The sequence below is a fragment of the Geotrypetes seraphini genome, chromosome 1 (assembly GCF_902459505.1).
Source record: "Geotrypetes seraphini chromosome 1, aGeoSer1.1, whole genome shotgun sequence".
Taxonomy (NCBI): domain Eukaryota; kingdom Metazoa; phylum Chordata; class Amphibia; order Gymnophiona; family Dermophiidae; genus Geotrypetes; species Geotrypetes seraphini.
The window spans coordinates 17,928,768-17,951,304 of record NC_047084.1 but is presented as its reverse complement, the minus strand read 5'-3'; the positions used below and the strand labels follow the sequence as shown (position 1 = coordinate 17,951,304).

The 22,537-nt window shown below is 40.5% G+C and overlaps 1 protein-coding gene across 2 annotated transcripts in view; it reads left to right on the top strand.

The window, feature by feature from the left end:
- The window catches only part of XRCC4 (X-ray repair cross complementing 4), a 232,703-nt gene that overhangs the window by 15,556 nt on the left and 194,610 nt on the right, over window positions 1–22,537 (top strand). For both annotated transcript variants that reach the window (XM_033923470.1, XM_033923561.1), the window contains exon 2: window positions 5,953–6,024. In XM_033923470.1, the coding sequence (XP_033779361.1) occupies window positions 6,003–6,024 (22 nt within the window). In that variant the 5' untranslated portion in view covers window positions 5,953–6,002. The remainder of the gene's footprint in view (window positions 1–5,952; window positions 6,025–22,537) is intronic.

The following is a 22,537-nucleotide window of genomic DNA, read 5'->3' as shown; positions in this document are numbered from 1 at the left end:
TCCAGCAACAAATTCCAGAGTTTAATTACAGGTTGAGTAAAGAAATATTTTCCCTGGTTTGTTTTAAATCTACTACATAATAGCTTTATCACATGCCCCCCTAGTCCTAGTACATTTGGAAACAGTAAACAAGCGATTCTCATCTACCCTTTCCATTCCACTCAGTATTGTACTGAGCTGTCTCTTCTCCAAGCTGAAGAGCCCTAGTTGCTTTAGCCTTTCATTTATAGGGATGTCGCCTCATCCCTTTTATCATTTTTGTTGCCCTTCTCTGTACCTTTTCTAATTCTGCTATATCTTTTTTGAGATATGGTGACCAGAATTGCATATAGTATTTGAGGTGTGCCGTAAAATAAAGTGATACAAAGGCATTATTTTCATCTTTGCTTTCCATTCCTTTACACTTGCTCACATTAAATATGATTTGCCATTTTCATACCCGGTCTCACAAGGACCTCTGATTTTTCACAATCCTCTTGAAATTTAGCAACTTTGAACAACTTTGTCATCAGCAAATTTAATTATCTCACTAGTTAGTCCCATCTCTAGATAATTCATATATATATTAAAAGGGAACGGTCCAAGAACAGACCCCTGGGAAACCCCACTTTATTCTTCTCCATTGAGAATATTGACCCTTTAAACCTATTCTATTTTCTATCTTGCAACCAGTTCTTAATCCATAATGGGATATTACCTTATATCCCATGACTTTTAAATTTCCTCAGAAGCCTTTCATGAAGTACTTTGTCAAATTCCTTTTGAAAATCCAAATATACAGTATCAACTAGCTCACCTTTATCCACATGTTCATTTACCCTTTCAATGAAAGAAGAGATAATAAGAAGGATGTGGAGGTCTTAAAAACATGTGATAGTGTCCTTGTAAAGATGATTTGTAATCGTCAAACTAGTCATAATTATTCACTTTACCATTTATAAACTGAAAACAATATTCATTAGCTCTCTATCAATCTCCTGTAAATACATCTTTACACAAAACTTTGGTGCATTGCATTGATAATATCATATCAATAAACTAATTTTCTATGTATACCATATTTTTTTAGTTTTCATTTATTTTGATATATTGGGGGAAAAAGTACCCATATGGTTTCAATTGCTTGATTCATTTTCAATTTAAAGAGAAACAGAGGAAAAAAACAACATAATGGGAGCATGATCAAACAAAAACATCAGTTAAAACATCAAAATGCTATAATACATTTTTAATATTTTTTTATAATTATGTGTTTTCTATTTTTGTGTCATCATAACTTCATACTTATATAGTATACAGACAATATTTCATCAACATTGTGTAATATGCTACAAATCAACATTGGTAGAACAGTTGATTCTTCCCAGAACAACTGTGTTGTATGTTCCTTCTTATATTAAGTTGGGTGAGTGGACCATTCCTGTTTTGTTCCAATTTTGGAATCTGGGGATTGTTTGCAACTACAAGAGAAAGATGTAGTCAAGAATGTTTTTATAAGCTTAATTTAATATATAGACTGAAAACTCTTCTGTGTCTTGTTGATCTTCAGATTGTTCTTTAGGCATTGGTGTTATCTGGCTTTGATTACTGTAATTCAATTTATTTGTTATTGTCTGCCAAGACTTTACATCCACTGAGATATGTTCAGAACACTATTGCTTGTGTGTTAATTGGAGCATGTTATTATACATTGCAACATGGGCCATATGGTCTTTGTGCCTTCATTTTTCTATCTAGTCTGCCTATCTGTGTCATCTTCTAATCTATCCCTTCCTCTCCCTTAGAGATCCAATGTATTTGTTCAAAGCTATCTTGAATTCAGCTACTTTTCATCTCCACCACCACCCTTAACAGTATTTTCTGAGGTTACTTCTTAGTCTGTCCCCTTTTACCTTCATCCTATGCCACATCATTCCATAGTTTCCTTTCAATTGAAAGACTCTTAACTCATCTGCATTTATGCCACATAAATATTTAAACATCTCTATCATATCTCCCATCTTCCACCTGTCCTCAAGATCTTTGTTTATCCTCGTACACTTTATGATGAAGATCACCGATCATTTTAGCAGCTATCCTCTGGATCAATTCCATCCTGTTTATATCTTTTTGAAGGTGTAATATCTAGAATTGTATAAAATATTCTAAATGAGGTCTCACCAGACTTTTATATAGGAGTATCATTACCTCCCTTTTTCCTACTGACCATTCCTCTGTGCACCCAAACATCCTTCTAGCTTTTGCCGTTGCCTTTTCTACCTGTTTGGCCACCTTAAGATCATCACATAAGATCATATCCAAGTCCCGCTCTCTTGTGCAAAAAAGTTCTTCACTCCCTAAACTGTATCATTCTGTTGGGTTTTTGCAATCCAAATGCACAACTCTTCATTACTTTGCATTAAATCTTAACTGCCAAATTCCAGACCATTCTTCAAGCTTTGCTAGGTCTTTCCTCATGTTGTTCACACCACCAGGAGTGTCAATACCCTATTGCAGATTTTAGTATCCACAAATAGCCAAAGCTATCAGATAGCCATTCAGCAGCATCGCCTACAAAAATGTTAAAAAGAACAAGAACTGAACTTTGTGGCACACCATTGGTAACATCCATTTTCTTCAGCGTGACCTCTGTTTACCATTACTAGGGTTACCATATTTAAGGAAGAGAAAACCCGGACATATGGTCCTGCCCCATTCTTCTTCCAGCCCCTCCTCATTCCACCTCCAACCCTGCCCCCCAAAAGCCTCATCTCTTTTTTGCCAACCTCCAGGCCGCATCTGGCCGACGCATGTGACGTCATCCATGCATGTTTGTTGAAGGCCCTCCAGACATGGCTGGAGCTCGGGGCTTTCCATAACTTGGACAAACTTGCTAGGTTTTAAAAAGTCCATCCGGGAACCCAGACAATCCTCTTAAAAGAGGACATGTCTGAGTTTTCCCAGACTTCTTGTAACCCTAACCATTACTCTCTTGCCACCTTTCACTCAGCCAGTTCCATTTTTTTTTTTTTAAGTATTTTTATTGTTGGGTGTTTTGATTTATTTTTTTTTTTTTACAAAAGTAAACATATTTCAGAATAAAACTTGCATAGTGCAGGAATAAGTATGAACAGTAATACAGAAACAGTAATAGTGAACAATAACTAATTGCTGAAAAGAGTGATAATGGAGATACTGTACATCATAGCTGAGTAAGTGATATGTCTTGGTAGAGGTGGTGGAGACAGTGACTGTGTCTAGGTTCAAAAAAGCGTGGGATAGGCACATAGGATCTTTTAGGGAGAGGAGATAGTGGATGCTGTGGATGGGCAGACTGGATGGGCCATTTGGCCTTTATTTGTCTTCTTGTTTCTATATTAGTTAGAATGGGTATTACAAAAGTTAATCAAGGGTGTCCAACACAATCAGATGAGTAGCTATAGCTAGCATAATGTAGTTCCAATAGAGATGGAGGATGGTACAATAAAATAGTAGATGAGACAAAGTACCAAGAAATGAGGAGCATAACCAACAGATTTTGCTGAAGGTTTACTCAACTTGCACATCAAGCCCATTATTTTCAGGAGCTTTGCCTTTTGGTAGAGTTTTCATAGATGCAAAATCTCCTTGATTATAATCCTTCTTTAAATGTTCTGTATGGCCACCAAATTAGGCAAGTGAAAAGCTGGCATAATTGAGTGGCACCTACCAGTTCCTAAGTCCACTTAGGTACTGCTTGGTGTAATTTTATAAAAGGCGCCATTTTTTTTATTGACAATCATGCCGAGCGGCATCATTTATTGAATCTAGCTGTGACTATTACATGTAGAGAGTTGGACAAATATTTATGAAAGAGTGACTTGGATAAAGCGATGTATGGTTTGTTTAGATTTTAGTAGTAGTTTGTGAATTGTTTTGCTGTTCCCTAATAATCAGTATAATTGTGGTTTTGAGAATTAGCAATTAGTAAAATTTTAGATTTATTACTCCTGTTTTTTTAGGTATTAGGCTAAGAAATTGCTAGACATTATTTTCTGCATAATATTTAGATTTTTGCATGGAAATAGATGATACTGCTTCTTGAGAGTATTATTTGTATTTTAGTGTTTGTACTTTTTGATAAGTATTGGTGGTGTTATTAATGTGGAGGGGCATAATCAAAAGAAATGTCTAAGTCTGTTTTGGCCTAACTCACTAGTCGTCCAAAGTCTGACATGGGAAAAGGTCCATTTTCAAAAAATACGTCCAACATATTTTTTTTCCCGAAAATCGTCCAACTGTATGTCCAGCCGTCTGATCGACCAGACCGCTAAATCGTCCTTTTTTATACCCCTTTTCATCCCAAAATTCGTCCAAGTCAAAAACTCCTAGAAAAAGACCTTTTGGACGTGGAAGGGGCCAGAAAAGTAAGGGACTGGACACCTAGACATGGCAACAGAGTAGTGGGGTACCTTACAGGGCACTGCTGTGAACTTAACATAAAGGGTGCCACATAAAAATCTCATAACAGCTCCCTTATAGGTCATGGTGAGCCCCACAAAACACCTTCATAATCTACTAGACCCACCTATCTACCATCTCAATATCCCTTATGGCTGCAGGAGCCACTTATATGGCAGTACAATAGGGTTTGGGGTTTTTAGGGGGGGGTGCACATGTTTATCCATGAATGCAGTGATTAGAGTGGCTTATGGGCCTGGGTCCTCTTCTCCATGATTCACTAACCCACCCACAAGACCACTTAAGCCACCTCTGTGCAGCTCTACTAGGCTTTCCTATGCCAGGCTGCCAGGTGCTGATGTTCTAGAGGCAGATATGTAAAGTTGTTGTTACGTTTTTTATTGGGGGGGGCAGTGATCACTGGGGGACTGTGTGTGGGGGGTCTGTACTTTGTGTCTGCAGTGCTTATCTGGTCACTGGATACCTTTTGTGGACTTGGTTTAGATGACCTAAGTCACAACGTCTAAGTTCCGTCTAGGCAGAGTTGTAAAACCTTCGGTTATACATGAAGTATGACTAAGTCTAGGACAGCCCACATCCCGCCCAAATCCCGCCCTCACCACTCCTCCTAAAATGCCCCTTTTAGCTCTGGTCGTCCAGCAACACTGTGAAGGCCTAAGTCGTTTTTAAATACGTCTAAAACCCTGTTTGATTATCGGCACTTGGACGCATTTTGTTACTGATCGTCCAAGTGCCGATTTAGGCCGGTTTTTAGATGTTTTTCTGTTTCGATTATGAGCCCCGCATTGTTTTCAACATATTTAATTTCCGATTCTAATTGTTTTTTTTTTCTGTTTTTTTTTCCCTCTATATTCAGACTTCTTTTATTTATTTATTAAATCTTTATTGATTTATTACCCTCAGAGGTATGCTATCTAGCATCATTGCTTTGTCTACCTTTAGCTAGCTTCTCATGAACACAATCCTCTAAAAAATCATTCAGGATCTACGAATTTTAGCACCAGCCAGACAGCACATCTCCCAGGGCATCATGCCCGTGTACCCTCAGAAGGTAATCATAAACTACTACTACCTTTCACCTTCTAGTGGTCATGGATTTTGAGCTTTGATTCTTCCTCTCCCTGGAATGCTTTCACCTCCACTTCCAGGACTGCATACCATTTCTTCAGTTGGAAAGCAGGTGGAGTCACGGTATCGGTGTCTTGCTGATTTTGTATTATCTGTACTGGCTTTTTGTGCAACAATAAATCAAATGTAAAATGTTGACTCAAATTCATAGAGGTTTAAGTGGCAAGTTGCCATTAAGTATTATCTCAGTTGTAACTTTTCAGACATCCATGTATATTAAGATCCAAACATTTTAAATTAATATGCAAACATATAATAACAATAAGGCCACATCAGAATACTTCTAACAGCATCTAAATTAAATAATTTATATATAGTCAGTAAATTGTCCTTTCAAACTGCCTGCTTAAAAATAATGTTTTATTTTTTCCCCTTTAAATGTAGGAAAAAGCTAAACTCAAGTCTTAAATTGTCAGGAGCAGAATTTCAAAGGGATGGAAGAGCCACAGCAAAAGGGTGAGTATGTGTCTCTGTCAGAAGCAAGAGTCACAGGAATGGAGTATCTAATCGATTCTACCATACAGCTTTTGAAATTAAGTTTTACTCTTTTATGCTAATGGTTTCAATATATTAATATTTTATTAGATTTCTGGCATTGTTTTATGTATTATAGCATTACAGTTTATGATATTACTACTTACTGCACTAATATACTGTGTTTGCTGATCTTATATAATTTTGTACCCTGCCCAGGATTAGTGAAATAATATTTAAAATAAATGTTTCTGTCCAGTTGCTAAGAAATAATAATAAATCTATGTAATAATGCATAGGTGATGACTCTCTCTAAGATAAAATAGTCTGATTGCTGTGTTAGGTGATCAAAAAATGTAGTAAGGTAACCTAATAAAAAAGGAGTCACTTTATTTCTGTGTCAGTAGCTAGCTGACTTAGTGCTATTTGTGAATTTAATTGCATGCTTTCCTGTAAGCTGCTTAGTTTTAGGCAGGGTATAAATTTTATAAATATAAATACAATAAATAAATAAGAGACTATCTCCCTCTTTTATGAATGTATAGCATGGGTTTTAGCGCCGGCAGCAGCGATAATTGCTCTGATGCTCATAGGAATTCTATGAGCGTTGGAGCAGTTACTGCCACTGACGGCGTTAAAATCCGCACTATGCGCTATGCAGAAGGGAATTTGCACATCCATGTCAGGACATATTATTTTACAAGACACTTTCCAAATGTTGAGTCTTCTGTAAAATAGATGCAGGACTGCATGGGTATGCCCCTTCACAAACAACAAGAACATCACTTTTTAAAAGACTTCATGCAGGGAAAGAACTATGTAGCACTACCTCCCTTAGATGGGGAAGCAGCTTTTTGGTATCTTTGATTCTGACACCATTCTTCTCTCATCCATGGCACCACCTTCTGATCATATCCCCAATCCTGACCCCTTCAGAGTCTCTCCTCCCCCTAATCCCACATTCTATCTCTTACCTGGGCTTCCTGGTGTCTAATGGGAAGCTAGAGTGAGTATCAGTTCAAGGTTCAAAATGGTGCCCTTAACTCCTATAACCAGTGTAACATAGCCTAAATAGTAATCAGTTAATTTCATAACAAGCTGTAGCTGTAATATAATAATTTCCCAGCTTGAGCCTTTACAATTTTGTCAAAAGCCTTATGAAAAAGAACATGGGTTTCGCTAATTTTCTAGAAACAAGGTAAGTGGCTGTTACTTGGGCCAGCACTGGAACTTTATTCCAAGTGCTATCCTTTTACTTTTAACACAAGTTTTACTCCCGGGACAATTCTGTTAAATTGTATAACATTGAATTTATGCAGAATTCCTTATCTTTGCAGAATTTTGCAGCTCTCCCTTCTCCCTGTCTTTCCACCATCCATGCTAAACTGCATGGTAAGATGAAGAGGTAAACAGCTACATGTTGGGCTGTGCTACATTCTCCTCCTTTTCTGTCCTGCCCCTTCTGTTCATTTGAATTATGAAACTGTATAGAGTTTCAAGTAGTTCAAGAGAGCAGTCAGGCCCAGGACAGTAGAAAAAGAGGAGGGGAGCAGGAAGATGTGCAGATGTTTGCCATGTAAGTAGGGAATTAGTAGATCTGGAGAAAGCTAGGTGGTGTGTCACAGATGTGAGATACTGTAACAAGCTGGGTGGGGGCAGTTGCAGCAGCTGTGGGGACCCAAACAAGCTAGAGGAAGCTGAAGTAAATTAGAGGATGTACCCTTGGATGGAAAGCTGGAGCAAACTCAAGGGGTGCCATTTGGGTTGGGGGTCTGGTGCAAGCTGGGGGTGACATGGGGCTGGAAGAGAGAGGAGGAAAGGCGGTGAGTATATGCTTGGATGAGGAGGGAGAGATAGAAGAGGCAGGGCTATGCAATGGCAGGGAGGAAATAAAGGAGAGATAAGGTGGGTTTAAAAAAAAAAAAAATTCTGAAAACAATAACGTTATTCGCAGATGACGCCAAACTATGAAATGTAGTAGAAAGGAGTGCAACGGTCAAAAACTCAATGTCCGACAATATGAAGCACGACCTACTCCTATTGGAGCGCTGGTCTAGGATCTGGCAACTAGGTTTCAATGCCAAAAAATGCAAAGTCATGCACCTTGGCAGCCAAAATCCATGCAAAACTTACACCCTTAATGGCGAGATCCTAGCAAGGACTGTAGCAGAACGGGACTTAGGGGTGATCATCAGTGAAGACATGAAGACTGCCAATCAAGTGGAACAGGCTTCATCTAAGGCTAGACAATTCATCGGATGTATATGTAGGGGTTTCGTCAATCATAAGCCTGAAGTCATTATGCCATTGTATAGATCCATGGTGAGACCCCATCTGGAATACTGTGTACAATTCTGGAGGCCTCATTACCGCAAAGATGTGCTGAGACTGGAGTCGGTTCAGCGAATGGCCACCCGGATGGTCTCAGGACTCAAGGACCTCCCGTACGAGGAACGGCTGGATAAGTTGCGGCTATACTCTCTCGAGGAACACAGAGAGAGGGGAGACATGATCGAGACGTTCAAATATCTCACGGGCCGTATCGAGGTGGAAGAAGATATCTTCTTTTTCAAAGGTCCCACGGCTATAAGAGGGCATCCATGGAAACTCAGGGGAGGGAAGCTGCACAGTGACACCAGAAAGTACTTTTTCACCGAGATAGTGGTGGATCGCTGGAATGGTCTTCCACTTCAGGTGATTGAGGCCAGCAGCGTGCCCGATTTTAAGACAAAATGGGATCGTCATGTGGGTTCTCTTCACAGAGAAAGGTAGGGGAGGGCCATTAAGGTGGGCAGACTAAATGGGCCGTGGCCCTTATCCGCCGTCTATTTCTATGTTTCTATGTAATAAACCAGGCAGCTTGCTTCCTTGTGAAAGATTCTCAAATAGCCAAAGAAGAAACCAGTGCAAAAAATATAGAAAAATCTTTCATTTATTCCATATCACAGAAAGAAAAGATATAATTGCACAAGAAAAGTCAACAACAGCATACCTATAAAATCCTATCATTTTTCTACTTAAGCTCAAGTTAACTCAAAATTTATCTGTCACTGGAATTTGTTATTAAAAAATATCTCTAGATAAGTAGGATCAACAAAAACAAGTGTACTTGTTCCCTTTAAAAGAAATCAAATATTTACCAGAAATCTTTAAAAAATTAGATATACTCAGTGTTAAAATTCTAGGTTGTGAGAGGAAGTGCTTTCCTTGTAGAACGGAGAGAAGAGGAGCAGCTGCTCTGAAGTCTTACATTACCTGCACTGTTTTGAGATTGGAGGGCTCCTACTAACACCGAAGTGCCGCAGAACCATCAGGCACTGTGGAGGACACCCTTTGACCATCGGGTCCTCAGCCTGTGAGTGAAGTATGCGTTCACTCCTGTTGTGCGCGGCCGCAGGGCGTGCCCTTAAGGGGAAGGTTTGCCCCCTTGGAGCCATGAGGAGCCATCGGATAGCGGATTTCATCTAATAATAATTTTTTCTCTGTGGGTAAATGTAAGGGTAAGACCCGGGTGTCAACTCCAATAACATCTGGTCCCATGGATAAACATTAACTATGGCTGAATCATCGAAGTTTAAGAGCTCCTTTTACTAAGGTATGCTAACCCCTTGTTACGTGCCAAGAACTAACGCCAGCTCAATGCTGGCATTAGCGTCTAGAGCGCATTAAAACCGCTAGCGCAGCTTAGTTAAAGGAGCCCTAAGAATAACATTTATGAATCTATATCAGGAGCGCCTTTGAGCTCCCCTGATCGTACCCCTCCACTCCCTCCGGATCTTCCTGGGAGCTTGGGGCTGGAGATTGGGTCCCAGGCTGCTTCATTTGAAGCCTCTGATCCTCAGCCTGTTTCGAAGCTTTATTTATTAAAATGTCGCAGATATTTCATAATTTGCTAGAACAGGCTGAAGTATCTGATAATAATACCCAGGAAGTTACCTTAAAAGACTTGTGGCGGTTGAATATGAGAATGGAGATTATGTTGAAATCAGTATCTAATCAGGTGCAAGTTTTTTTCACAAGAGGTTGTTGATAAGATGGCCAATGTTAGTTGTAGAGAAACAGGTTGATAACTTTCAATTTTTTCCCACATCAGCAAGTAAAAATTCTTTGAGTATTCACCTCAAGATAGAAATGACGGAAAATCAAGCGAGAGCAAGAAACCTGTGTTTTGTGAATTTTCTTCAAACCCATTTAATATCTCCTGAGATACTCTTTCGGAGATATCTCAAGGAGATATTGGGTTTGCCTCTTTTACAAAGCTGCACGGCAACAGCCCCGAAGCCCTTTAAATCTGTATGGGCTTCGGGGCCGTTAGCGCAGCACAGCGCAGTCACTAGCGCAGCTTTGTAAAAGAGGCCATATGATTTTTTCAAATTTATATTATATTCTCCAAAAGAAGAAATCTACCACAGAACAGGGAATGGATCAACTGTTAGGGCATAGGGTGAAGTTAAAAGGTGATAGGCTCAGGAGTCCCCACGATAGAAAGCTGTAGCAAAGGGAAAGCTTCCAGGGCCGCCAAAGGCAGCGTGTTCACTCATGCTGTCAGCAGCCTGAAGAGTGAAACGCTGGAAACAAAAAGGTTAAAAATAGCCAGATTCCACCCCAGGGGTAAGGAAGAGGGTAGTACAGAGATGCTGGACTGATGAGATGGGAAGGAAAGGGTAAGAAGATACCAGATCTCTGTGGAAAGAAAGAAGGGAAGGGGAGGACACAATGCCCAAACGCAGGAGGGGGAAGGGAAGGGGGGAGAGATATGCCAAACTGCAAGGAGAGAAGAGAGATAGCAGACCACGGGAAGGGGTGAAGAGGAGAGAGATGCCAGGTGGGATGTGGAGGGTAGGAAGGAGAGACAGATGCCAGACCACAGTAGGGGAGAAGGGAAGGGAAGGAAGAGAGCGATACCAGACCATCGGAAAATGGGAAAGGAAGGAGAGAGAAGGAGGTTATGGTACACATGGAAGGAGAGGAGGGGAAGGGCAGAGAGAGGGAGGAGATGGTGCACATGGATGGATAGGAGAGGAAGACATAGAAAAGTAGACAGATTGAGAAGGAAGCTGAAAAACAGAAGAAAGTTGAATGTTAAAAGTTAATTCCAAAGATGGATGTAAGGAAGAAAATGAAGGAGAGAAAAACAGCAAATGAATAAGAAGGCTCTGGAAACAGAGTTAGAGTTAAGAGCACAGACAGAAGGAAGTATAGACAGAGACTGGGAAAAGATGATTAGAAAAATAAAATCACCAGACAGCAAAAGTTGGAAAAATGATTTTATTTTAAATTCAGTGATTTGAAATATGTCAGTTTTGAGAATTTACATCTGCTGTCTATATTTTACACTGTTTAGGAATAAATTCATTTCTTTCTAGTTCTCTGGTGTTGTACTGCATTCGGATTCTGGCATCATGGTACATTAGTACTTTTTAGTTTATGGTTCTATGGTCTGCATAGTGTGACCTAGGCTAGGTGTTCTGCTAGGAATGAATGTCGATAAGCATTATTGGCATCATGGCCCCAAATAAGAAGATATTTGTCAGCTCTCGTTCAGCCCTTTTGGACCCAAAACGACCATCGCTTAAAAATTAGCGAAGACCACTTTTCTAAAGCATAGAGCTCCTCCTAATATGGAAGTTCCTAGTGCTGCCCGATTCACGATTCAAATCGATTCACCGATTTCACTTCGGGTGAATCGATTTAAATTGATTCAAAACAAAAAATCAGCCTCCCGATTCACTTACTGACCCTCCCCCCTCGCCCCCTAAAGCAAGAGCGGCAGCGCTGCCTCTTGCTGGCCGGCCGCTGCCACTCCTGCTTTAGAGGGCGAGGGGAGAGGGTCAGTTGGGAAGTGCTGGTTTCCGTCTTCCCCCGTAGCCTCCCGCGCATCTAGGGCCAGATTAAAGAGTAGGCCCGATGCGCTGCTACAATGCAGGCAGCAGTGGTGTTTCTGTGTATATCTTCTGCCTCTATAGACAATGCTGCTGTTGGTCCTTACCTGCTTGCGACCCGCCCACTGGCTCCATTTAATTCCTCTCACTGCCGCAATTCCAAAAGAGCCAGGCGCATGCAGTAATGGCACGCTGCCGGCCCATAAGCCTTCTTTCCGTCAGAATTGATGTTGGGGGAAGGCTTATGGACTGGCGGGTTCAATCACTGCATGTGCCTGGCCCTTTTGGATTTGCAGAAGCAGCGGGGGGTGGGGTGGGGGGTGTTAAATTGGAGTCGGCTAGCAGCGACGAGCAGCGGCAGCGGGCAGGGGGTGAGTGGTGGGAGGTGGAATCAGTGGCAGGTCAGCTTGGGGGAAGGCAGGCACGCTTCGGGGGGAGGAAGGGAGGATCCTGCAACACGTGCCATGAGACTGGACCCACAGCAGCACAGCATTTCTTCTGCTGCCATCAGACTGCTGCACGATTAAAAACAAAAAAAAAGAGAGATCAAGGGTAGGCAGCCTGAGAGGAGAGCTGAGTGGAAGGAGGCAAGGAGTGAAGAGCCAATAGGACTAGGCTATAAAGGAGTCAAAAAGTACTGAACGAAGGATGGGAATGAGAAAGGAGACAGAGAAATATAGGGTTGGAAAGAGGATAAAGAGTATTTGAAGAGAGGGATGGAGTGAGCAGAGAAAAAGGTCTGGTGGGAGAAAGGGAAAGAAAGAGAACAGTGAAGAGGAGAAGTAGAGAAGCAAGAAGGGGAAAAAAAGTGAGAAAATGGGTACATGCGGGCGGGGCAGGACATGGTGGGGTAGCCTGGGCAGGGGGGTGCAGGCCTTCGAGGTAGGGACAGGTCTTTAGGGATGGTGGCACAGGCCTTTGGGGGGGACAGGCAGGCTTTCAGGGGTGGGGGCAGGCTTTCAGGGGGGGCCCTGGTGTAGAAGTACATGGAGGGAGGGGGGGTTCAAAGAGATGTGCATATGCCGGATTTTGGGGGGAAGAAATAAACAGAGGAAAGGGAGAGATATGGTGGACAATTGGATTTAGGAAGTGAAGGAACAGAAAGGGAGAGAAGTTGGACACAAGGGGTGGTGTGGAAGGAACAGAAAGGGAGAGATGGTGGACCCTGGGATGGTGGGGAAGGAGGGAGATATGCTGGATGAAAGGGTAGTTGAGAAAAGGTGGATCTATGGATAGAGATGAAAAAAAGGAAAGATGCCAGACTTCCAGGGGAGGGAAGGGAAATGGAAGGGGAGGACAGTAATGGCAGATGGATGGTTAGCATGGAGAAATAAGAAAGAAGGAGTCCCTGGCAAGCAAGTTATCAGAAGACAACCAGAGCCTGGAACCGACAAGATTTGAATAATAACCAGACAACAAAAGGTAGAAAAACTAATTTTATTTTCTGTTTTGTGATTACAATATGTCAGATTTGAAACGTGTATCCTGCCAGAGCTGGTGATAGACCGCAAACGTGAGCTAGGATTTAACAGAGAGAGGAAAAGTATTTTTTGTTTGTTTATTTTGTTTACACCACAGCGCCAGTTTGGTTAGGAGAAGGCAAAGGGGGTGAAGAGGCTATAAAATAAACCCACCAGGATGTTTGAAAAATAAAAAACACCCAATTGGGCAGGAAAATCGAATCGAATAATCGATTCAATGGGCTGAATCGAATCAAATTTTTTTTTCCTTAATCGGGCAGCACTAGTAGTTCCTATTGTGCAGGGTCAAGGTTAGAGAAGGGGGCAATTTCTCCAGGTCAAGGTTAGAGAAGGGGGTAATTTTTCCAAGTGGGTTAATTCTGTGTATATCATTACAGAAATGAACCTCCCTCCTAAGCCAGGGCATGATTTTAGTCTCACCATAGTACTTGCATTGTGCCAAAGAGAGCTTTTTTCTGGAATTAAGATATAACATGTATGGGCAACTTATCTTTGTATGGTTGAAAATTCTATTTAAGAAGAAAACAAAAGGAGCAGAGAGGACCGGACCTTCAAACTAAAAAACTTTGACAGCAATGCGGAATAAAACATAAAAATGGACCCGACATGGACCATGTTTCGGCCACTAAGCCTGCATCAGGAGTCCTCAAAATAGTCTACTCACCAATGAAAGATCTTATGTCTTGGACTTAAAATTTTCCCCATTAAATTTGCATTTCTGTTGTCACTTAGCAAGGAGACTCTCTTAGGTCTGACTGGTACAGATAAACTTGCAAACATGTGTTTTTTTTTAATTTTTGGCTTCAGAGGTCTATCATTACAATAAGGCTTGCAAAGTATTCCTTGGCATTTTCCAGGAAATCATATATTACTTTCTAATCTGTGCTTGTGAATTTCTGTTGAAAATGGTTGAAAATTCTCTTTAAGAAGAAAACAAAAGGAGCAGAGAGGACCGGACCTTCAAACTAAAAAACTTTGACAGCAATGTGGAATAAAACATAAAAATGGACCCGACATGGACCATGTTTCGGCCACTAAGCCTGCATCAGGAGTCCTCAAAATAGTCTACTCACCAATGAAAGATCTTATGTCTTGGACTTAAAATTTTCCCCATTAAATTTGCATTTCTGTTGTCACTTAGCAAGGAGACTCTCTTAGGTCTGACTGGTACAGATAAACTTGCAAACGTGTGTTTTTTTTTATTTTTGGCTTCAGTGGTCTATCATTACAATAAGGCTTGCAAAGTATTCCTTGGCATTTTCCAGGAAATCGTATATTACTTTCTAATCTGTGCTTGTGAATTTCTGTTAGCCTTTAGTTTTACTTTTTCCAGGAAACTTTTAAAGAAATCTCTGCATACTAAGTATTGTGCAACTCTACAACTATTCCCCTTTTCCCAGCTTAGCTGTTTCCAAACAATTTTTGATACCCCTAGGAGCATTTGTAAAATTTAATGTCATAAATTTTTTTCAGTCATATTGCTGTCTATATGAGAAAACACCAGTGTTCCTTCTTTTCTGATTAGTCTACAGCACCTCCTCCTTCATAAGTCCTGTAATACTGGTGCATTAGTGAGGTGGTTTTTAAAGTGTAGTAAAAGTTGTGCTTTTCTGCATTTTAGGTTACCACAGGTATGACTAAGTTGCGTTAGCTCAGTATCACAGTTAGTTAATCCCGCTATATATATATTGCAGGCGGAATACGCTTACATGGTAAGTAGATGCGGCCGCTATACTTAATCAAGGCAAGGAATCTCCCTGCTGTGATTAGTATAGCGGCCGCGGCTACGGCCGTCAGTCTCCCCTCTCTCCCCCCCAACGATCGCGGCAGGAGGGTGCCCAACCCCTCCTGCCCACAGAACCAACGATCACCGGCAGGAGGATACCCTATGGTGAGAGGGGCTTTAGGAATTTGTGGGTTGGACAGGAGAGGGGCGGGCTTGCCTCATTTGGATGGAGGCGGGCCTGCTGGCCGGACGGTGTGAGGGCCCATCCGGCCAACTTGCGGGTAAGCACCTGGGGGGGGGGATTCTGGGATGGGATGTTTGAGGGGGAGTTTCGGGGTGGGGGTTTCATTGGGGGGGGTCCAGGGAGGGGGGTTGGGGCATTTTGATGGGGGGTCTTGAGGGGGGGGGGGTGTCCGGCAGCAGGGGTTGGGTACCCTCCTGCCGGTGATCTTCGGGAGATCGGGGCCTACTGGCAGGAAGGGTTGAGCACTTTCCTGCCAACGATCGTGGGGTTCTGTGGGCAGGAGGGGTTGGGCAACCTCCTGCTGCGATCGTCGGGGGGGAGGGGTGGAAATAGGGGAGACAGAATCGGTTTTAGTTTGGGTGGGTGTAGGCTCGATTCTGTATAGGATGCCCTTCTATAAATCCCTTCTATAAATCCAGGTATGCCAATATCGGATACCTTAAGATCTCTACAACTCTTTGGTAATTCATATGTAACTCTTACGACATCTCTTATGCTATTCTTGTAAACTTTTATGTAATTTCTGGAAACTTTTATGTAATCCGCCTTGAACCGCAAGGTATTGGCGGAATAGAAATCACTAATGTAATGTAGTGTAATGTAATGATTGGTCTTCTAGGGTTGCCAGGTTTATGGAATTTTGGCAACATGTAGAATGTGCCCACAGAAGGATGGTTATATATCTGTTTTGTTAAATGTTGTTGTACCTGCTTTGAAAGTATTTTGATGAGGCTTTTTAGCTGTTTAGCATAATATTTTGTGGAGTCTCCAGTCAGTCAGGTTTATTTTCTGGGTCAATATTACTTTTTGTGGTCCTTACATCCGTGGGGCACTAGTTCTTTCCTTTTATAGTAATCCTCAATGCGCATGCTAAGTATTTTTGCAAATATTTTATAGTCTACATTTAAAAGTAATATATGTCTATAGTTAGCACATGATATTATATAATTTCCATCCCTGGGAATTACTGTAATAGATGCGGAATAGAAAGATCTTTCATCTTTTTATAAAACTCAGCAGGGAAATGATTTGGCTCTATAGCTTTGTTTTTTTAGTGAGAGAATAGCTCTTTCTGCTTCAATTATTGTAAATGATTTATTAATTTGATATCTAGCTGAGTAGCTTTGCTAGCCAGTCTAGTATATGGTTTAAAAAAAATAGAAATTTGGGAAGCATTTAATAAAATCAAATAGAGGAAGTTGCTATATCTTTTCAAATTTAAAAACAAGGGTATTAAGCTAGTGATCTATTTTTGAAAAAATCTTATTACAATGTAGTTGTCATAATAAAATTCTACTTGCTTTATTGGCTTTTTCATAGAGTGATTGTTTAGTTAAAGTCATATAAGCAGTTTTTGTTGTTTCAAAGGTTTCCAGTTTTCCTTTTAACTTCAAGCAACTTTTGTAAGGTAACATCCTTTGTATCTGTTTTCCTTTGTTTTAATTTGGTCAGATTGGATTGCAACTTGGAGACCTCCATCATTCTCCTTTTTTTTTTTTAAGTGAGGAGAAATTGCCTAGATTTCTCCTCTAAGAACAGCCTTTGGTACAATCCAAATTGTAAAAATGTGTGTGCCTGTATTATAATTAAATTTCATTTTTTTTGGGACCAGGCAGCTGACAGCTTTTTGTTAAAAGAGAGAGTTAATAATTGCCTGTTGAAAGATGATTGTTGGGGTGGGGGTGGGGAGGGGATGTCTTTTCTCAATTATATCTTTTAATTGAAAACTGACTGCTGCAAGTTCTGAAAATATATTAATATGCCCAATCTTAGAAAAGTCAATAGCACATAAAAGAACTTTACAAAATATGCCAATAATCTATTCTTTAATAAATTTTATAAGCAGCTCAATAGAAGGAATAATTGTATTCACTTTAGTAGGTCTTGATCTAGATATCATACAAGTTTAGTGGTTTTGTACAGTAACAGAGAACAAACGGTTCACCAAAAAATCCCACACAAAAAGTAGGAAAGCAAAGGGAACAACTGTGGAACCGATGATCTTGATGAAGTCCTTTATATATAGACCACAATCCATTTACTGTGTATTTCTTTGTTTTTTACTGCATCATTTACATTAAGACTGGTTGAATACAAAACTTAAATAAAGGGCTTTATCAAGATCATCAGTTCCATAATTGTTCTCTTTGTTTTTGTACAGTAATAAACTGCTTTTGCTGCAACAGGATGGCTATGCTGGCCACACAATTTTTGTTCAAAAAGCATACAATTAAAGTGTTCTCCAATGCAGATAGACTTCTAATTCTGTAAACAGCATCAAGACCACTTTGATCCACCCAACAATCTCTTCTTGCAGTTCCCTCTATTAGGCAATTTATTTTTTGACACCACTCGCAAAACAATATTTTCAGTGGTAGCCCCAACACTGTGGAATTCACTTAGGCGTTAATCCAACCTCTCCAAATTCAAATCAGTGCTTAAAATCTCTCTCTTTAAAAAGCTTATGAGACCTAGATTATTAACGTATCCTTTACAATGCAGCTTGTCCTTTTGTTTTTCCCTTTCCTACCACCTTTTTATTTTAGCAATGTAACCCTTCCTTTTGCCCTCTAGTGTGTGTTGTAGTTGTTCACGAAACTTGTCTACCTATGTACTTACGTTTTTGTCTACATTTCTATTCTTTTTAAATTTTTAAAGCTATGTAATGTTGTAAACTGCTTTGGCAATGAAAAGCTGTATATGAAGCCTTAATAAACTTGAGTGATAGCATTTAACTTTAAAAAAAAAAGAAGACTATGATAACATGAGGAGAATGCTCCCTAACTTTCGGCATCCCTATGAGAATTAGGGCCTTTGTGTTTACCTTTATCTCTATATCATTTACAGCCTCTTTTACAAAGCCACGCGGCAACAGCCCCGAAGCCCTTTAAATCTCTCTGGGCTTCGGGGCCATCAGCGCAGCTGCTAGCGCGGCTTTGTAAAAGAGGCCATTAATTTGTCTTCCTACTCTTTGAAGGACTTATGTATTCTAGGGTTTTCTTTTTTCAATCTTTGTTTTATTGTAATTAATTGAAATCATTTCTAGCTCATTGTACTATATTTTCAGCTGGGTAATGACGTTTATAAATCAAGGAAATATGTGAAGGGAGAATAATACCTAAATACTTCACCCCCTTGGGTTGCCAGATAAAAAGTAACATAGGTCTCAACTTGCTCTGTATGAACTCTGGGGCATTTATTGGCATGACTATAGATTTAATCTCATTAAATTTATAATCTGAAACCCTCCTATATACTTTAGTTTAAAGGTTGACATAAAGGCAGGTAGAGATTGTTTTAAGTTGGTAAATATTAATATAAAATATATTAGAAAATATTAGAGTGAACTTCCATTCATAATTTCTTGCCAAATCCTAAAATACCAGATTTAGGGCTCCTTTTACTAAGCTGCTCTAGCGATTTTAAGCACGCACTACAATGCCGCGCGCGCTAGACGCTAACGTCATTGAGCTAGCGTTAGTTTCTCCGTGAAGCGTGCGGGGCTTAGCGTGCGCTAATCTGCAGTGCACATTAAAAACGCTACCGCAGCTTAATAAAAGGAGTCCTTAATGTTGTAAAAATGAATGTGGCTCCTAGATTACTTTACTTATTCCCGTCTGTATCTTCTATTTTATTTGATGCATTTTTGTTGAGCTGAATCGTATTATTTCACAGTTTTTATGGGCTGGCCAAACACTATGCATAGCTGTAAAAACTTTGATGTTGTCTTTTATCTAGTTAAATAAAAAGGGGAAATGTGCAAAATAATGAAACCAGTAAGATAAAAATTACTGGGTGCACAAAAGACAATAAATGCAATTCCCAGATTGTAATTCTGGTTTTCATTGTTCATTGCTGGATAACGTTTTTGGACTGGCGTCAGGATGCAACATATTTTGCATCTACAGTATATCTGCAGTTTCTCCTCTTTCTCCAGGATTATTTCACAATTTTCCAGCTCATTTTTGTGGGAGGTCATCTTTAACAGATTTGGGAAATGTGTATAGTATTACAAGGTGTACATAGTACATCAGAGAAGCATATGAGGCAGACCCTACTCCCTGTAGTTTACAAATCTGGTAAAGTCAGACAAGATGCACAACAGTATTAAGATGGCAAGGCCACAGTAGGAAAGTTCTGAAGTAGGACTATAGCTGTGATTAATTGAGTGAGTTTTAATCAATGAAAACAACCAGTGGAGTGGGTGAATGATTTTTTAGTATCATATTATTTCACATGGGAACCTGAAAAACAGCTTCCAGTCTCCTGTTGGCTATCCTTTCATCACTAGTTAAGTATTTTTGTTGCCATAAGCGTAGAGGAAAGGATTTTGAGAAATGCAGTTATTAGCAGGCAGTTTAGTAGGGGTGTTAAACTGTAAAAATGGACAACTTTTTAGTTTTAGCCAAAGATTTGAGATTTGCCAATTCATCCAAACAGTCTTTATAAGAAAAGTAGAGAAATGGATGTAAGGTGAAGAGTGGGAGGGATTTCTGAAAGTTAATGACCATGAAATGCATCTTTCTGCTTTGCAAAGTATTTATGTCTTTCAGTGTATGGCTTCATAGGATTTCCAGTTCTTTTTAAATGTTTACTTCTAATTTGTGCATACTTATTCTGCACTTGTTAGGTGCCTATGTTTTCCATGTGTGACAGAGGTGAGATATTCAAACCGAGGAATCAGTGGAGACAGCCATGATAGAACAAAGGGATACTGGAGTTACATGATTCATAATAATAAAGCCTTTATATATCATATGACTCCTGTATCTCTTTATTCCATTTCAGCAGTGGAAGAGTAGTTGGTTATTCAGCAGGCTTTGATCTTACAAACTGGGTTCAATTCCCACTGCAGCACCTTGTGAATTTGGATAAGTCACTTAACCCCTCCATTGCCCCAGATAAAAAAAACTTAGATTGTGAGCCCATTAAGGACTGTACCTGCCTATAATGTGTACAGCACTGTGTATATTTAGTAGCATTATAGAAATGATTAGTAGCAGTAACTCTCTCCTCTGGCTCCTTGCCTCTCACTGACTACCTTTGCAAGCACAAATTCAATTCAAATTCTACTATTCAAAGCATTAAACGGCTCCGCCCCCCCTATCTAAACAACCGCCTAAACCAGATCCTCACCTCAAGACAAAGAAGAACTCCAAACCCTTTTGCCTTCCCTCCACTCAAGGGCACTCAGCGCAAAAAGATGTTTGATAACCTTCTGGCGACGCAAGCAGCAAAACTTAACCACTCCATCTCCAACCTGTTGACGGCAACGGGCGACTTCAAAACTTCGAAAAGAAATCAAAACCCTACTTTTCAAAAAATGTATCCAGATATCTTAACCCAACCCTTCCCCTCCTCCTAGATAAATTCTTCCACAAAACCTCCACTTAAATAATCTCTTCCTCCCCAAAACACCAACCAAGTATTCAGATCCCTGAAATGTAACGTAATCTTATTTGTACTCTAACTGTAATCTATTTATTATATCACACAGTAACGTACAGTCAATTTAATATCCAACTTGCAAGTTCTCCCAGAATTAATCCAGTACCTCTCCTCCCTTGTAACCCCCCCCCCAAAAAACCCCAAAACTGTTGTAACTTCACTGGAAATGTCCAGTTAGCTCTTTTGTAATCCGCCTTGAACTGCAAGGTATAGGCGGAATAGAAGTCCCTAATGTAATCTGTGAAGTTGTTTCCTTTGGCAGTGGTGAGATACTTGCTAGTGTTAATTTCATATAGGGTTCTGTAACAGTCCAGCTTGTTCTATTTTCCAATCTGCTCTTCCCATTGGGAGGTGTATTGGTATTCTAGGGCTTGCTGTCAGAATGAAGCCTTTTGCAGCATAAGGAATAGTTAGCGTTTACCGCACGTTTTCATATTCACCTCATTCCTGATGAAAGGTTTGAAACGAGATATCACGTTGGAGGGGTGTAGCTGCAAAGCAAGCTAAGTACATATTTCACAACTTGAAATGTATTTAGTAACTTAATATATGATAACTTTACAGAATAAAAAGATTTAAAGCAAATTAAGAAGAAAAAGAAAAATACCGTATTTTTCGCTTCATAAGACGCATTTTTTTTCCACCCAAAAGTGGGTGGAAATCTCGGTGCGTCTTTTGGAGCGAAGATCCAAAATTGTCCCCCCCCATAGTGTTGTAAAACACCCTCCCACTGCTGAACCTTTTCAACCCCCCCGCCTCTCAGCACCGCTGCCGCCACACTTTTTCTAAATACCTCTCGCCTCTCAGCACCGCTGCCGCCGCATCTTTTCTAAACCCCCCTGCCTCTCAGTACTGACGTTGACACACTTTTTCTAAATACCCCCCCACCTCTCAGCACTGCCGCCGCACCTGTTTAAAACAAACACCCACCTGCCATCGCAGTCAGTACCTTTATTAAACAGCCTGGTGGTCCAGCGGTATCCCTCCCTCGCTAGACAGCTCTCGTATTCAGGTCAGGAGCGCGGTTATCAGGAGCAAGCTTTACGTGCTTCCGCTTGGGCCCGCCTCCGCTTTCTGAATGGCTGGCGTCAGTTCTTGCGGGACTCGTGAGAACTGAAGCCAGCTATTCAGAAAGTGGCGTGGGGCCAGGCAGGGAACATGGCAAGCTCGCGCCTGACTTCCGCGCTGCTTACCTGTGTGCCGCTGAGTACAAGAGCTATCTAGCAAGGGAGGGAGAGATGCCTTAATATTAACGCATGGTGATAAACTTTCCCTCTTAATTATTTATCGGTAAGTAAATTCTTGGTTCAGAACAGACCCTGGTCTGGATTCTTGATTGTGAAAGTATGTGTGAGGGGTAAGGAGAGTTGATCTAGGAAGCCTCCCAGCTAAACTACTATACTTCCAGCCTGGGACCTCTAACTCTAGTAACTAAACGCTAATGCGTGCATGTTATCCTATGGACGCCTTCGCGTACGCTAAACACGGTTAAAACGCTTAGCACACCTTAGTAAAAGAGGGCTTAAGTATCTTAATAGAAAATTTGGCCCTCAACTTACCCTGTGTTTTAGATTTTGGCCCCTTATGTGATTGAGTTTGACACCCCTGGCTTAGCTTTCACTATGCACTTGAGTGGTAGTCAATGAAATATTTTGGATTATTGTGAAGAAGATTAATAATAATATAGAACACTGTTTAACATAATAACACAGAC